Below are 16,167 nucleotides of genomic sequence, written 5' to 3' on the forward strand. Positions count from 1 at the left end.
TTAACTTATCACGCTGTACCTGCTCTACAGTCATTTACACTGCTCTGAATCACTAAGATATGACTTCAAATTAATTTTTTAATCATATTTTTAAAGTAATTTAAGCAGCTGTGATGCTATAAAGAAAACAGATAAATCAAATTTGATTATTTGTCCTAAAAATTAGTTTTAGATTAAAGGTAAGATGTGCTCTGCAATCACAACTTCTCGTTTATTTCCTTTTTCTGCAGTGGTAACGGAAAATGTAACCTTGCTCATGCTTAGTTATTGTTTTTAAATTGTACTTTAGTCACTGTTGGGGACTGAGGGAGAGGGGACAAAGTTCACAGGGCGCTGTGTAAGGAGGAGGGGGTGAAAAGGAGGACGGTAAAAAGAAAAAAAAGGAAAATTGACCTTTGAAAGGAAAACAGCAGGTGGAGAGCAAAAACCAGGCAGCCGAGGACGTATCAGGAGGAAATTCAGCAGAGAAAAATGAAAGTATTGCTTTTTGTCATCTGAGGACTGGCTGCACGTATAAAAACCATGAGGCCCAGCGCAGGCCGTCTGGCTGCTATTTGAGAGTGACAGGGAGAGCACATAGTGGTGTTTGTTTGTGAGGCAGCAGCGCGATAAGACCAATGGAGGGAGAGGAGAGGGCGAGGGCGGCCGAGGCGAGGCCCAGCCGTTTGACCGCCCTTCAGGAGCAGCTCATCTGGGCCCTGCTGGAGTCCGGACTGTCCCGGGACGTCCTGGTCCAAGCCGTGGGGGAGCTGGAGCGCAGCAGGGCCAGTGCCGGGGCCGAGAAGGGGGATGGAGAGAGCTCCGAGGAGGGGGAGATGGATTTCCCTCCTCCTATATTCCGAGAGTTTGAGAAGCTTCCTCCAGACGAGGCGTCCAAGCTGAGGGCCGAGGTGGACCGGTTACTGCAGTGAGTACATCCCAAAGTTTTCTGGAGATTCCATGGCAACGGCGAAGCCAGCTTAATGTCTAACTAAAGCGTTTTGGACACACAGCAGGTTTTTCGGTCCTAAACAAATCAGGTTAAGTTTGGAAAAATTGAGAACATCCTCATAAGATAGTTCGATTCCCCGTCACCTGTGGAGCCTCAGAGGTCTGACCAGAACCGTTTCCTGTCTAAAACCTTTTTCCTCGGCTCGGTTCTTCTCTTTCCTAAATCCAACCTCCTTCACATGCTTCTCTGTTTCTCTCTCTGCAATCTGGCTTCTGAGGCGAATTTAAAGAGGGTTCCTCCTTTGCTAGTTACTAATTACCCACCCCATCATTATTCCCTTGCCATTTCTTAATAAATAAGCTCCATGCATACAGGTAGGTGAAGATTAATGGAGTGGGGCCGGTAACAGGACACTATGTTTGCATAACGCTTAAGCAATATTTCTGAGTGTGCCTTTAAGAGCAGATTTGGACCCGAAACGTTCTTTACAGACACGCTCCATATATAAAAACCTTAAAAGGCTCGCCATTTCGCAGGTGATTCATAAAACATTTAACGTAATTAAACCTGCATTCGAGTATTTTCTGCTTCTAGTGGAGTCTTTTGAGGTATTGTGTATTTTTACAGCTTTCAGACTGAGAGTCCGGACGTTAAATTAGGCCCCATAAACCTTTTACATGTTTCTTCCCCTCCAGTGGTCTGAAAGAGCTGGACTTTGCTCCAGTGTGCTCTCTCTTATCTCTCTCTGTCAATAAGCCTGTATGCTACTTCCCTGTGAGTGGATTCACATTAAGCCCAGTGTTGTCACTGCCTGGGCCTGTTCAATACTTCAACAGAAACTAGTAGCGGTCACAACTATGACAACACATAAAAAGTGAAAATCATTTGGTCTCTGCTAAAGGAAAAACACAGTCTGAGAGGAGAAAAACTGATGGGAAACATTTGCATTTCTTATAGGTGGTTACATGTGCAGATAATCAGACATATTTTCATATCAGACATATAGTTACATGAGCTGTTTGCAAATACTGATTTCATTTGTTGAAGGAATAGAGTCTCACAATCTGGTCCTATGAGGCTGTTGATCTATTTTATCTAAGTAACAGATTTTAAATTCCCCAAAAAAGTAAAAAAAACAATCCACTGGACTTTGTTTCCAAGTTTAAAGACATTTGGCTTCCTATCCAGGAAACATTTTCAATTCAAAATGTCAGAAACTGCTTTGAGTTCAAGGCTTTTTTAAGTCTTATAGAGTTAGAAAACATACAAATTGAACTGGACGAGCGGATCCACCCCTGTAGAATGGCGGTCATTTGAGGGAATTGTTTCTGTTTCAGCCAGGCCAACAATTCCCTCTAACGACCCTGTTTCCGAGACATAGACAGGCATCGGTATTGCAGACTAACTCATAACTCAAACAACCCCGGTTCCTAAGGAGTGGACCCGTTTTTCCAGTTCAATTTGCACATTTTTTAGGCCAAAACAAGGCTTTGTTTTTGGTCCCTTCTATAAAACCTCAAACTCAACGCTATTTCTGACATTTTGAATTGAGAAAGCTTCCTGGATGGGAAGAGAAATGTCTTCAAACTTGGAAACAAAGTTTCATTCAGCAGCAACAGATTTTAAAATGGACAATATAAGGAGCATTACTGGTATAATATATGAACAATATAGGTTCTGTTTACAGAAAATGTAATGTAAAAATGATAGAAAGTGTAATAAATTAGCAAAAATACATGAGCTGAGTATTAGCTACTTTAAAGCTAACATCTGTAGCTAGCAGTTTTATTTATGTCCCTGTCCTCAATTTTTACGACAGATTCTTTTTATCAACTCATTGGCGGAAAAAAAAAAAAAAAAAAAAAAAAGAGTACTCACTGGGTGTTAAAAATGTAAATATAGGGGTTAAAGCCTGCTACTGTCCTCCATCTTGTTATGGTCACACTGCAGAGATCCAGGTCTTTCTTTTCTCACTCTCAGTATCAATAAAATGGGTAAAAAATCTAAACAGAATTTAAAAGATGAACAGAGAAATAGTTTAGTGAACACAAAAATCAACCTTTCTTCATTGTCACATCATAACTGAGCTCTGTTGACTACATTTAGGATTAATTAAAGGGAAGAACCAACAGGGGTCACCAACGTGGTGCTCCCGCAGTGTCTTCTGAGGGAGATACTGGTTATTTTACTCTGTTGCTGTTCTTTTTTAAACATTTATAGAGCATTTAAGCTTTTATAGATTTCATAATGACAATATCTACAAGAAAATTAAAGAAACATAAAAAATGTGCTTTTTATGCATGAGTTTAAGGCGGATGCTGATCCCTCCAGTTCAGTATTGGTAGCCCTAGCGGGAGTGGTGGCCAAGTGGTTAGGATATAGGGCTTGGAATCCTGAGGTTCTGAGTTTGAACCCCACTCCCACACACTGACACTCTGGGTCTCTGAGCAAGACCCTTAACCCCCAATTGCCACAATGGCAGCCCACTGCCCACTGAAGGGGATGAGTTAAATGCAGAGGTAAATTTCTCCAATGTGAGATCAGTAAAGTTAAATTATTATGACTCTGTACCCATGAAGTAGCCGTCTGCCTTAAAAAGGTTAGTGACTCCTGATCTATGATAATAGAGCTGAGACGGTATTTGAAGATCTCCATGTTGTACTTGTGCAATCTCATAGAAGACAGCCCATGAATATTGGTATATATTAGCTCTCATGTTAAATGCATTTTTCTGGGATCCTCAAATGTTTTTAGGAAGAATAATTTCAGTGTTGCATTCTTATTTGATGCTTGAATGTCAAACTACAATCCGCAAAGCTTCAACTTTTATTCTGCATTCAAACATCAAAGACACTTGTTAAAAAATACATTTCGAACTCTTTTTGTTTGTTGGTTTTACAAGAATAAAACCAACAGAGTCTAAAACATCCTCTAAATTTTCCAAGCTCTGCCATTATACATTTTAAACAGGCAAATCAATCGACAGATAAAAAATGACTTCGGATATTAGCCCAGTTGACTTTTCTTGGATCAAAATAAATTTCCGAAATCACCTCCAAAATTTTGTAACGGAGAGTTTTTAATTTTTCGAATTGTTTTTTTTAATTATTTTTATTTCTGCTGAACAGAGAGGACCCCTGGCAGGTTGCAAAAATTGTGAAAAGCTACATGCAGCAGCACAACCTACCTCAGAGGGAGGTGGTAGAGTCTACAGGTCTCAATCAGTCCCACCTCTCACAGCACCTCAATAAAGGCACACCCATGAAAAACCAGAAGAGAGCTGCTCTGTACAGCTGGTACGTCAAGAAGCAGTGCGAGATCAGCCAGCGTGAGTACAACAGCTGCAGAGGGGTGCAAGCCATGCTTTATTTAAATCCAAACCTAACCCAAGAACAACAGAAGATGTAATTAGTGAGAGATGTCATCTGCTCTATCTAGAATTTACCAATGCTAAACATGGTCTTGCACCAGTGGAGGACCATGGAGAGGAAACCAAGAAAGGACGCAGGAACAGGTTCAAGTGGGGTCCGGCATCCCTACAGATCCTCTTCAATGCCTACGAGCGTCAGAAGAACCCAAGCAAGGATGAAAGAGAAGGGTTGGTGGAGGAATGCAACAGGTGAGACAAGATCTTAATTTCATGCAGTTAAAGGGCAATATGGGCTTACATTATGACCACAGAGGGGAAGCAAATAACACAGCTTGTGTCTTTTTTATAGGACCTCTTAATGGTTTGGATGCAGTATATCAAGCAGCAGGAGAACATTTTGGGAAATTTTAGCAGCATTAGGAAGTGTCAAGAAAAAGACTGTAGCCCAATTGACGTGGTCTAGGTTGTAATGGCAATAGATTTGGGGTTAGGCATTTTCAGATTGCATTATTCGTATCTATTTAAGGTGGTCAAAGTAAGCATCAAGGACCAAGAACATAATGCCCAGTACTTTATTTTATTTAGTCAGTTCCAGTTGTTGAGGAGTGATCTTTGAGTTTGTTCCTAATGTTTCAGAGCGGAGTGTCTCCAGAGGGGAGTATCTCCCTCCCAGCTCGCTGGTCTGGGATCAAACCTGGTTACTGAAGTCCGAGTCTACAACTGGTTTGCCAACCGGCGCAAAGAGGAGGCGTTTCGTCACAAGCTGGCACTCGACACGTCTTTCAACAGCCAGTCAGCTTCATCCTCTAATGCAAATCTTGCTCCAAGTCCTGAGCACGGTAATTATCCAACCTGCTTATGCAACTTCACATGTCAATACTTGGGAGACAAAAAGTAAAAACAGAAGGCAGTTCCTTTAAGATGGAGACCAAGATGGTCTCAAAATCACTGGAGTTTTTATTTTCTCCAAGTTTGAAGACGTTTCGCTTCCCATCCAGAGAGCTTTCTCAATTCAAAATGTTTGGGGTAATGTGGAGCTCCAGGCTTTATGGAATTGCCCTACAAAAGCCTTGTTATGGCTTAGAAAGCATGCAAACTGAACCGAAGCAGCATCATCCCTTGTAATAGGGAGTCGTTAAGGTCGTTGTTGGCCTGCCAGTTAAACCGAAACTGGTCCAGGTATCTGTAATGGGGAGTTGTTGGAGTCGTTATTGGCCTGGATAGCAGGAGCGATGTTTTGGACATCTGTGTGGCGATGAGGATTGAGGAGATAGTGGGAAGGAATCAACTCCAAAGCTGCTTTATAGGTTTTCTAGAGCTGAAACCTGAGTCTTCCCCCTTTGTTTAAGGTTGTTTTTTCTCTCTTAATGTAAATGGCTTCCTTCGCACCTCTTTGAAACCACCAGTCTTCTTTGTCCAAAATGGGAAAATGTTGGTCTTCAAAGCAATGTCCTTCATCCTTAAGGTGCAGGTGGACAACAGAGTCTTGTCTGGAGGACAAAGTCCTGTGTTGAGCCATGCGTCTGTGGAAAGGTTGTTTGGTTTCTCCAATATAAAGATCAGAGCATTCCTCACTGCATTAAGCTGCATACACCACTCAGCTGATCTTAGGTCTGGTTCTTTTGTTCTTAGGATGCACTAGCCTCTGTCTAAGGGTCCTGTTTGGTTTGAAATATACTGGGATTTTGTGTTTGGATAAAATTCTCTTTAATTTTTTTAGATACTCCAGCAACATATGGGATGGCGATGTTTCTGCACTCAATCGTTATGTTCTGCTGCATGTCTTTTGAATTTCTTTGCTGATTGGACAAAGGCCCAGTTAGGGTATCCACAGGTTTGAAGCACGTCTTTGATGTTTTTCTTAGAGAAAAAAAACTTCCAGTGGTTTTGTTTTTAACTTTTTTTTTTTTGAATGACTACGACCTGGATGACTGAGAATCTACACCAGCATCGGATTTCTTAAAAAATAGTTGGACCGGTTCTACCACTGATGTGTGAAAATCTACAGCCTGTTTTTTTGTCCTGAATTCTTTTTCGTGTTACCTTTGTAGGTGTGAAATACAGCCAGCAAATCTCCTGCGAAACAGGCAGCACAGCAAGAAGCAGCGTAGGGGAGCGCATGGGGCGTCTTGTGGTCAGTCCTGTCCAACTAGAACCCAGCCATACACTCCTAGAGTCTCATAACCCCAAACTGGTAAGTGTCCTGCTGTTGAACCAACCCACTAATGCTACCACCATGACCAAACCTCTCCCCCATGCAGGTGTCTGGCAGTGGACCACTGCCCCCAGTAAGCACTCTGACATCCTTGCACAGCCTTTCAGCCTCCCCAGCCTCCTCACAGAGCCTCATCATGGCCTCGGTGCCCAGCGTCATGAGTCTGGGTGAATCTTCCCTCCTAATAGGTAGTTCCAGCTCAGGACTCACTCTCTTTACTTGGCTGGGAGGAAAAATAAAAAATTCTAAGAGTGAGGTCTATGCCCGATGTTTCACAGGTTTGGCCCCTACGCAGTCACAGACCGTCCCCGTCATTAACAACATGGGGGCCGGCTTCACCACTCTACAGCCGATTTCATTCCAGCAGCAGCTTCACGCATCCCACCAGCAGGCCCTTCCCCAGCATCTTCAGGGTCACATGGCCGCCAGCCCGTTCATGGCGACCATGGCGCAGCTGCCATGTCACAGTAAGGCCTCAACAGAATAACATCAATTCAGCATCACCCAGGAGGCAAAGATTCATTCATGTCTCCCTCGTGACAGTGTATAACAAGTCTGAGTCGCCTCAGTACCATTCGTCCAGCCTGCTGTCTCAAGCCATGGTCATTACCGACAGCAGCAGCCTGGGAACGCTGACCAGCCTCGCTGCAGTCCGACAGGTACGGAGACTCCTTTGGACTCTTAGATCCTTAGAGAGGACTTAGCCATGATCTGAAACTTTGCTTCTGGTAGATCCTGACGGCAGATCCTGACGAGGACACAGAATCACCTCTACAGGAGGACTCTTTACACCTGCAGCCACAAACACCTGTGCCAGGTAGAGTACAGCGGCAAGTAAAGCTTCAGCACTCACTATCCAAATACCACAAAGGGAAAAAATCTCTTTCAGGGGCAATCAGGACCGCAGAGACGGTTCATAAAGCTGAACTAAGTACTGATATGAACAGCCCACCAAGTAAGGATTGTCTAAATTAGCTGTGATGAAAACTTCTGGGACTCAAAGGAACTATGTGAGATCAAAGGTGTGATGACCTTTAGAAGAAACAACCTCTTTAGGCTCAGTCTTGAGCTGAATAAAGGTCTGGCTACCACATTTAACCCATCAATGGTGGGATTTGGGACATTTTTATTAACTATGTTAGTAAAAATGTCTTAAATCAAGTGTATTTATCCTTAATTTGAGCAGGTAAATAAGATGATCTACCAATGGAATGAGTATTTTTATTCTTCAAATAAAATAATTAGATATCCACTTGAAATAAAACAATGCAATTATTTTTTTCTTATTTCAAATGTAAATTGTCTTGTTCCATTTGGCAAAGTATCTCCCTTTCCCCCTCAATTCAAGAAAAAAGAAGTACCTATTTTAAGAAAAAAATATTTTTGCAGTGTGACCCTATTTCTGCCAGGCGTTACACTGCAGTTTTTTCTTAAAATAAGTGCATTTTATTCTTGAATTGAGGAGGTAAGTGAGACACTTTGAAAATGGAAAAGAAAATTTTCATTTAAAATGATAAAAAAATAACTGCAGTCTTATTTCAAGTTCATTTCAGTTTATATAGCGCTAATACACAACACGTCATCTCAAGGCACTTTAAAGATATTTACCTACTCAAATTGAGGGCTAATAAACCTAGTTTAAGATATTTTTTTATATCTAGAATTTCTTTGCAGTGTAGCAATCTGACAGTTAACCCTATTGGAACATAAAGAAGGTTTGATCTTCAGAGGAGTACAGGTCAACTTGTTTAGGGTGTTTCATGCAAATCTGGATTTCCTCTTAGCAAGGGGCTATGTGCTTTAATTTGGTCCATCCATCTAACAGACATTGTTCACAAAGTCTTCCGGTTAATTCTGAAGTGTTCTATAAAAATAAAAGACTCTCTCTAATGCCACCATCTCCAAAAAAGTTATTCCTGTTGAGTCCAATTCTAACTGTACTATCAAACACCATCCATTTCCATTTTCTGTCCCGCTTAATCCCAGCTGGGGTCGCAAGGGCTGCTGGTGTCTATCTCCAGCTGTCTACGGGCATGAGGCGGGGTCCACCCTGGACAGGTCGCCAGTCCCTCACAGGGCAACAAAGAGACAAACAATCATTCAGACACTAACACCTAAGGAGAATTTAGAGAAACCAATGAACCTAACGGTCATGTTTTTGGACTGTGGGAGGAAGCCGGGGTACCTGGAGAGAACCCACACATGCTCAGGGAGAACATGCAAACTCCATGCAGAAAGAACCTGGGCCGGGAATTGAACCCTGACCCTTCTTGCTGCAAAGCACCAGTGCTACCCACTGCTCAGCCCACTATCAAACACTTTCGCATTTATTATTCTGTTGTTCCCAATTTTTTTTTTTGCAAAATAACCTGAGCAATTCTCAACTGAAAAATGTTGTATCCTTATATTATGATTTTAGTAGTACAGGTCTTTGTATAGTGTCTTTGTAACCACCCAGAGGTGGTTTCCTAACAATTTAGAGACATTTACGCTTTAGTTTTTTTTATTAGAGCATATAGAACTGATGCATACTTGCTGATATAGGTTTATTTATGGGAATGAAATGGGAATAGAACGGGGTTAATGGCACTGAAGAGGGATTTAACTAGTGTAGAAATTTAACTTTTGCTGTTTGAAAACCTGTTTATGAGTTTATAGCCTGTATTTTTCCTACTTGTGCACTGTGATAGAGCACGCCTACATGCTCTGGGCCAATAAGCAATCAGTATATAAAATCCATTTTGTTTGAAGTAACTTTCACTTTTGAACCCTGTGGATCATTTCTTTATCTTTACTCCTGTTCTGTTTATTCTGTTTTTATAAATAATAGTTTATAGACATTTAATTGCTAAAAACTTGAAATAATACTCTATGCATTTATTTATACACATCAGATTTATACTTAAAGTAATTTATTGATTTAACCAAAGCAGTTCCTCTAACTGGAAGTATCATTGATGTTTTGCAGCTGCACAGAGTATTAGAGTGATGGCAAAGAGACATTCTAACCTCTAAGATTTGGAGCTCATCACTAAAGAAATATCATCCAAGAACCAGGAAGGTCATTTTAATGCTGCTCAGTAATTATGTCAAGCTAAACAGCATTTTCAGCTTCACAGGGGAGTGTCGGCCTAGTAGTTAGAGCAGTGCACTTGTGCTCTAAGAAGAGTGCAAGTACCCGGTTCGATCCCCACAACCTGGACTCTGGGTCCCTGAGCAAGACCCTTATAGACAACATCTGTCGTTTTTAAAAATGTGCAGAAATCCTCTTTGCAGCAGGGAGCAGCAGTCTGGGTCCCTGAGCAAAGACCCTTTACCCCACACTGCTCCCCGGGTGCCACACAAAGGCAGCCCTCTGCTGCCAAGGGGATGGGTTAAATGCAGAAATAAATTTCTGCAATGTGAGATCACATTGGATAACATTAAATTATTTATTATATTACTTTTCATTAAACATTGATTCAGGTAGAAGTCATGTTTAACATGGCTTTTTCTTTTAGTAAGTTGTAATAAAGAAATTTTTTTTTCTAAATTAAAGCCCCTCTATCGTTTAATGAGCTTCTATAGGTTTTTTTTTTTTTTTCAGAAACAAACCTCTTTGGTAGATATAAATATTTTAAATCTGAATTTTCCAGGGAAAATTAGTGATATTATTTGTTTACAACCCAGATCCTAAATCAAGCAAATATTCAAACCATGAGACGTCCAAGCTGATGTTTTCTAAAATCACTCTTCTTTCATAAACAGCTTCCTCTGAGAGCCTGGAGTTGTACCCTTCCTCCCAGACGACAGAGCGCCATCAGTCTCACCTCCTCTCACCTTCGCCAACAGACATCAGCTCCTACATGCCCACGCAGATGGTGTCCACAGCCCAGTAAGCCCTTAGCGGCATCATCTGCCATAGAGCTGGACTCAGAAGGTCCAGGAGAACCAGAACCTGTGATGTCTGAGAGGAAGACTCAGCTCCTAATGGTACCAAGAACTGATATATGAGAGAAAATTCAAATGCTAAAAACTGCTGAATTCAGATCAACATCAACATGTATTTATTCAAATATTTTGCTGTTCTCAGAAATTCTAACTTCGGCGACGGAAAGTTACCGACATTGTTTTTAATTTGCTTCTTTAAATGCTTTTTTTTCACTTTCCACAAGGATTTTTTTTTATATATATATATATATAAACTTGAACAATGGATGTAAAGATGTTTCATAAACAAGCGGGTGTCTGAGTTATTTTCGCCTCAACATAAAGCACAGAATCAGTAAACGGTAGAATAAAAAATTAGCTCGGAGATTCTTCTTCTGTATTTTTTTTATGCTTCTTCTTCTTTTTCCGTCTGACGTCGCCTGCAGGGCGTTCCTGCTCGCCGCTGCTTTGATAAAGAGCGGAGCATTCAGAGTCCTCCTGCTTTTCCTCTTCCTTGTTCCGTTTCTTCTTCTTCTTGACACGATGCTCTTCTTCTACTCTTTTCTTTTTTGCTCTGACCTCTGAGGCAGGAGGCTCTGCAGAGGAAGAGGAGTGTGTTGCAGGAGGTAACAGGTCAGTGATGGACACCGCTGCTTCTTTCAGCCGTGTCTCCATCTCACTGTCGCTGTCGCTGCAAACAGCAAAGAAACGCAGAACTTTGTGTTAAAGGGAAACATTTCTACAACTTAATGTTTTTAAAAAATGGAGGAAAAATCTAAAAACCTTGAGCTGAGAGGAGGACGACATCTGGGAGGTGATGAAGGCTTAGCAGCTTCCTGTCCTGGAACCGACGTGGAAAACAGGCGAAATCCTGAACGGAAAGAAGCAGATGAGATTAGAAGGAGTGAAGCAGGTTTCCGTGGCACCAAATCTGCTTAAATATAATCCTAGATATCTACCTTCATCATCCTCATCATCAGATTGGGACTGCAGACCTTTCAAGGCTGCAGGTTGAGTTTCTGAGATGAAGCTGAAAGAAAAGAAACGCTGATTCATATTAGGAGAAACTGTCATGGTGATCTGAGGGTTCAGGTTTTTCTCTACCTGTCCAGAAGATGCTCCAACTTTTTAGCCACATGTGTCCGAAACCCCTGGGTGACCTGGAGCTCGTTTCCATCGTGGTCATGCTCCGCAACGACAACACTGTTAAATAACAGCATTTACTCACTGTGCATTTTTTTGCTAATTAGGGGGCTGAGGTAATAAATGTTGATTTTTTTTGTTTTTGTTTATTTCACAGTCAAAATTAGTTTGAATGTGTTTCCAAAAGGCAGCATGAAGTTAATTAGAGAGACTTTGTTGTCATTTTGTACACAGAGTGTATAAAAAAAGAAATTTTGTTCAGTACAGCTCTCAAGACATATTCTTTTTTTTTTTTTACTGCAGCCGTGATAAAGGTAAGAAGATATATATATTTTTTTATGTTGTATAAAATGTTTGTTGTTGTTTTTTTTTACATTTTATACAACATTCAGCAGTCTAACGGCGGTGGGAAAGAAACTGTTCTGGAATCTGCTGGACCTGCATCGGGCAGCAGGGAGAACAGTCCATGGTGGGGGTGCGATGGGTTATGTTTTACCCGTCATTGTCAGGTCAGAGACTTAAGTCCCCGGTTTGTTTGTTTTTTAAGTCCCAACACTTTGCATTAATAGAAACACTGACTATTCTGGAAGAGTCTTTACTAAGTGAAGGAAAACTGAGTGTTAAAAGGTATCTGTGTCTGTGAGACGTGGTGCAGAGAATGTTTATTTACCGTATTTTCACGACTATAAGGCGCATATAAACGTCTTTTATATAGTGCGGTGCGCCCTATGTGTGTTGTTACTGCGGACGTTGTTGAGACCACCATGAGAACGTTAAAGGGGGAAGTGTGGGTGATGATTGTGTATAAAAGAACAGGTACGTGCTTTATGCAGAACGTTGTTGTCTTAACAACCCTGAAAATGGCAAAGAGACACGCCTATGAAGCACAGTTTAAACTGAAGGCTATCAGCTACCCTAAATCGAGCAGCCACGAGAGAATTCAAGATTAATGAATCTGACAGGTGAAGAAGATGCAGCAAAGGAACTTCAACCGCTCGACATCGGTGTGAAGCGGCCGTTCAAAGTAAGGCTGCGAGCGGCATGGGAGCGACGGATGACAGATGGAGACCACAGTTTCACAAAAAGTGGAAGGCAGCGCCGGGCAAGTTACGCCACCGTTTGCGGATGGATTGTTGATGCTTGGACTAACGTGTCTGCTGGCTCTGTTGTTCAAGCTTTCGCAAAAGCCGCCATCATTTCCGAGGAGCTGCCCAGCACGGAAAGTGACTCTGACAGCGAAGAAGGGGAAATTGGCATGTCGGATTTAGCGCAGCTGTTTAATTCAGAAACAGTGGATGATGACTATGATGGGTTTGATTAATACTTTGTAATAAATACATGAATAAAGCACAAACATACTCAGTTTTGCTCCCACTCTATTTTTAAATACGCAGTAGAGGTATTTAAACGTAGTAGAGGACATGTACCGGTATATAAAACCCGCGCCCTATAGTCCGGTGCGCCTTATGTGTGTGTTAAATACAGTAATGGCACACATAACTGAGACTGCGCCTTTTAGTACGGTGCGCCTTATGGTCTTGAAAAATACGGTAATACAGTGAACCATCTTGCATCTAACTGTTGACATATTTAATTAGGTTTCCTGTTAAACAGACATTAACTGTCATTGAAATTATTTTGTTACTACCAAACTACATCCTCTCCCATTTTTAAAAAAAAATATATATATATATTTTTAAAGTAATTACTGTAAATGACAGACAGTTGTGTGTTATACACAGAACCTTTAGAAAATCACATAGTGTCTCAGCATGCAGTTAAATATTGATCATATTTCAGAAATTATTTTCAGTTGCTCATTTAGTTTTTATCAAAACATCTAATCCCTAATCGCATTTCACTTTAGCTTGTTTAATAGTAACATCTCATGACAGGTGATTTAAAATACATTATTAATTATGCAGAAAACATTTGTAATATCCTCAGTTCTTTTATAACAATAAATGCATTATATCTCCTCTTAATCTCTCATTTGATCTTTCAATAAATATTCTTTCTTGGATTTTATTTTTATTGTTATTTTTCAGGAAAAACTATCTTGTAATTTGTAAGATTGTGTGCTCGGGTATTTAGAAATTAAGGTTAAACGATAGGGATCTAGGTCTAACGATTCCAGGAAATGATTGGATTAAATAATGTTCATCATGGCACTGAAGCACAACCTCAACTAAAATAGATCCTACTGGACCTCTTCCAAACTGGCAAGACTGAAACTCAGAAACACTGATTATGTGGGAGATGTAATGGAAAGGTTGGAACTCTGCATATGTTATATGAGTGTGATAAAACTAAAGACATGTGGAATGTGATTATTTTGTTTGTGAATAAGTTGTTGGTCAGAAACCCTGCATTATGCCTGTTAGGATTACTTCCAGATAACATTAAAATGTCAAAACATCAGAAATCTTGGTGCTGTTTATCTATGACAACAGGGTGCAGGATTACGCCACTGGAAATCTCCCACTCAGTCCAGGTTTAAGGAGTGGATGCAGGTTCTAAGTTCAATGGCCGGCTACTAATGGGTCACCTATAGGGTGGCTGGGAGGGAAGACACATTCAATCAGGTATGGGGTCCATTCCTGGCTCAACTGCTGGACATGTAAATGTGTCTCCTTATATTTTATTAGATACAGGAACAGGATTGCTATAATAGACTTTCTAGGGTGTTTTAGTGATGTCTTGTTTTGTGATTTATGTTATATATTGTAGGTCTGGTTTGCATGGAAGAGGATTAGGGCCACTGGAAAAAAAAGTTAACTGATTTTAAAATTTTATTTCAGTTTAGAATGGGAAAAAAGTCAGAATTCAATTAATGTAGATGGGCGCCATAAAGGAAGAGATGTGGAGCACTCAGCTTCACTGACAAAGATGTGAGTTGTTTGAGGTGGCCATTGGTGGAAAATGACGGAATTAGGCAACTTTTTACGTGCCTGAGGGGTCCCCTCATTAATGGAGGAGCAGAAGGTCATTAAAACAAGAGAGCTAGTCTCTAAAACAGACATGGCTATGGCTTGATGCTAACATGTGTGTTAGCTGTCAGAATTCTGAGAAAAAAGTTAGAATTCTGAGATTAAAGTCAGAATTCTGACTTTTTTTCCCCATACTAATCTAAAATAAAATAAAAAAATAAGTTAACTTTTTTTTTCTTTTTTTAGTGGCCCTAATCCTTTTCCGTAGGTTTGTTATCTACGTTGTTGCTGTACTGCTTTTTTTTATTATTATTATTGTTGCCTTGTTTTATGTTATTTGTGTAGGGAAGACAAAAAAAAGAAAAAGCTGGACAGTTGCTGATAAGTGCTCACTGCTCAAAGTATGTTGTTCTGATCAATGTTACTGTAACTAGATAATTGGTGCTTTTCTGTATCTGTCTGACAAAAACAACAACAAAAGAAATAAAGGTTTAAAATGATAAATGACTGAAATGTCTGATCAGAGCATCTCAGATTAAAACTCTCTCCTTCATCCAGCTGTAAAAATTTACTCTCAGACTTTCCTTCTTTAACTTGAAGCCCAGATCTAGACAGTCTATTTCTATGAGGTTTAGTTTCTATAAAATGTGTGAATCTAAAACTCACCGCTTTGACTCCAGTTTAACTCCATCCACATCTGAAAACAGACAAACATGCATCATTTAAAGTGAGACTAACTTTAATTTAGAACACAGACTGGTGTGTTTTAATCAAAGATCTGCCGCAGGTAGATTTACTCGCTGCCTCTTAAACTAAAACCTTCACCTTTAGTCTTGTTATTCTGGTTCTGGTCCCAAACAGCCTCCCTGCATCTTTTAAGCTCCTCATCGTCGCTGCTGCTGGACTCACTGGAAACTCTCACCATCCTTCCAGCGCCAGACGCCATCTTCAAACCACGTGCTGCTTCTTTCGCTCTGTTTTCAACCGAGGATTCTGGGTAATGTAGTCCTTTATCTCATTGGACGCCGCCCTAACTGTTTTTAATTCATTAGTTTTCTTTTGTTTTCATACTTTAACATTTTGTATGTTAGTATTAGGTCCAAATACATCATTTGGACATTTTAAGATTTTTTTTATTGCATTTTATCATTAAAAAAAGACAGTAAAAACAAATGTTATTAGTGTCATTTGAGCTGTTGATTCTATCAAAACTGCATTTCAGTTTTTTATTTATCTTAAATTTCCAGGTTTTAAGTGGGAATAACAGAAAACATTATCTAAAGTGACGATTAATAAAACAGCTGGATGGTTCAACCATGGGCTAAAAATCCAACATGGGATCCTTTATATCAGCGGTAACCAATAAAAAATCAGCAGGACCTGAATAAAGAAAATCATCAATTAGTAAAGGTCTGAAGGTATTTTTAATTATAATCTGTTACTTTAAACAGAATTTAAAACTGAAATAAAATGCAGGTGTTTATGCATCCATGTTAGACATTGAGTTTTTAAACAAAAAATATTAAAATAAATTTTTCCATTTTAAAATCTAAAGTGTTTGTTAAAGTAGAGAAGAATCTTTCAGTTCCTGATTCCCATATTTTATCAAACACCTGAACTGTGCGTTTGTTATTTTCTTTCTACTTACTGTCTTAATGAGAGCAGTGGG

General features: G+C 40.1%; 2 protein-coding genes across 2 annotated transcripts; one reads left to right on the forward strand and one right to left on the reverse strand.

The window, feature by feature from the left end:
- The first annotated feature begins 379 nt into the window (after nt 1-379).
- Nucleotides 380-10,808, forward strand: hnf1a (HNF1 homeobox a). The gene is made up of 10 exons (XM_038283316.1): nt 380-907; nt 4,060-4,259; nt 4,370-4,550; nt 4,938-5,140; nt 6,353-6,495; nt 6,563-6,704; nt 6,795-6,983; nt 7,060-7,175; nt 7,249-7,333; nt 10,264-10,808. The coding sequence occupies exons 1-10, from the start codon at nt 618-620 to the stop codon at nt 10,392-10,394; spliced, it is 1,680 nt and encodes a 559-aa protein (XP_038139244.1). The 5' UTR covers nt 380-617; the 3' UTR covers nt 10,395-10,808.
- Nucleotides 10,540-15,473, reverse strand: cunh12orf43 (chromosome unknown C12orf43 homolog). The gene is made up of 6 exons (XM_038283322.1): nt 15,324-15,473; nt 15,165-15,195; nt 11,530-11,628; nt 11,385-11,455; nt 11,209-11,296; nt 10,540-11,116 (listed from the first exon to the last, which is right to left on the reverse strand). The coding sequence occupies exons 1-6, from the start codon at nt 15,442-15,444 to the stop codon at nt 10,801-10,803; spliced, it is 726 nt and encodes a 241-aa protein (XP_038139250.1). The 5' UTR covers nt 15,445-15,473; the 3' UTR covers nt 10,540-10,800.
- Between the last annotated feature and the right edge of the window lie 694 nt (nt 15,474-16,167).

This window comes from Cyprinodon tularosa, unplaced genomic scaffold, assembly GCF_016077235.1.
Source record: "Cyprinodon tularosa strain WSP-4 unplaced genomic scaffold, ASM1607723v1 ctg192, whole genome shotgun sequence".
Taxonomy (NCBI): Eukaryota; Metazoa; Chordata; class Actinopteri; order Cyprinodontiformes; family Cyprinodontidae; genus Cyprinodon; species Cyprinodon tularosa.

Excerpts from the sequence above, each read along its gene's own strand:
- cunh12orf43 (XM_038283322.1), bottom strand. The coding sequence starts at position 15,444 with ATGGCGTCTGGCGCTGGAAGGATGGTGAGAGTTTCCAGTGAGTCCAGC. Across the intron at positions 15,196-15,323 it reads CCAGAATAACAAGACTAAAG|ATGTGGATGGAGTTAAACTG; the intron begins GTGAAGGTTTTA and ends GTCTGTTTTCAG. Across the intron at positions 11,297-11,384 it reads TGATGATGAGGATGATGAAG|GATTTCGCCTGTTTTCCACG; the intron begins GTAGATATCTAG and ends CTTTCCGTTCAG.
- hnf1a (XM_038283316.1), top strand. The coding sequence starts at position 618 with ATGGAGGGAGAGGAGAGGGCGAGGGCGGCCGAGGCGAGGCCCAGCCGT. Across the intron at positions 4,260-4,369 it reads GCAGTGCGAGATCAGCCAGC|AATTTACCAATGCTAAACAT; the intron begins GTGAGTACAACA and ends TGCTCTATCTAG. Across the intron at positions 7,176-7,248 it reads GCCTCGCTGCAGTCCGACAG|ATCCTGACGGCAGATCCTGA; the intron begins GTACGGAGACTC and ends TGCTTCTGGTAG.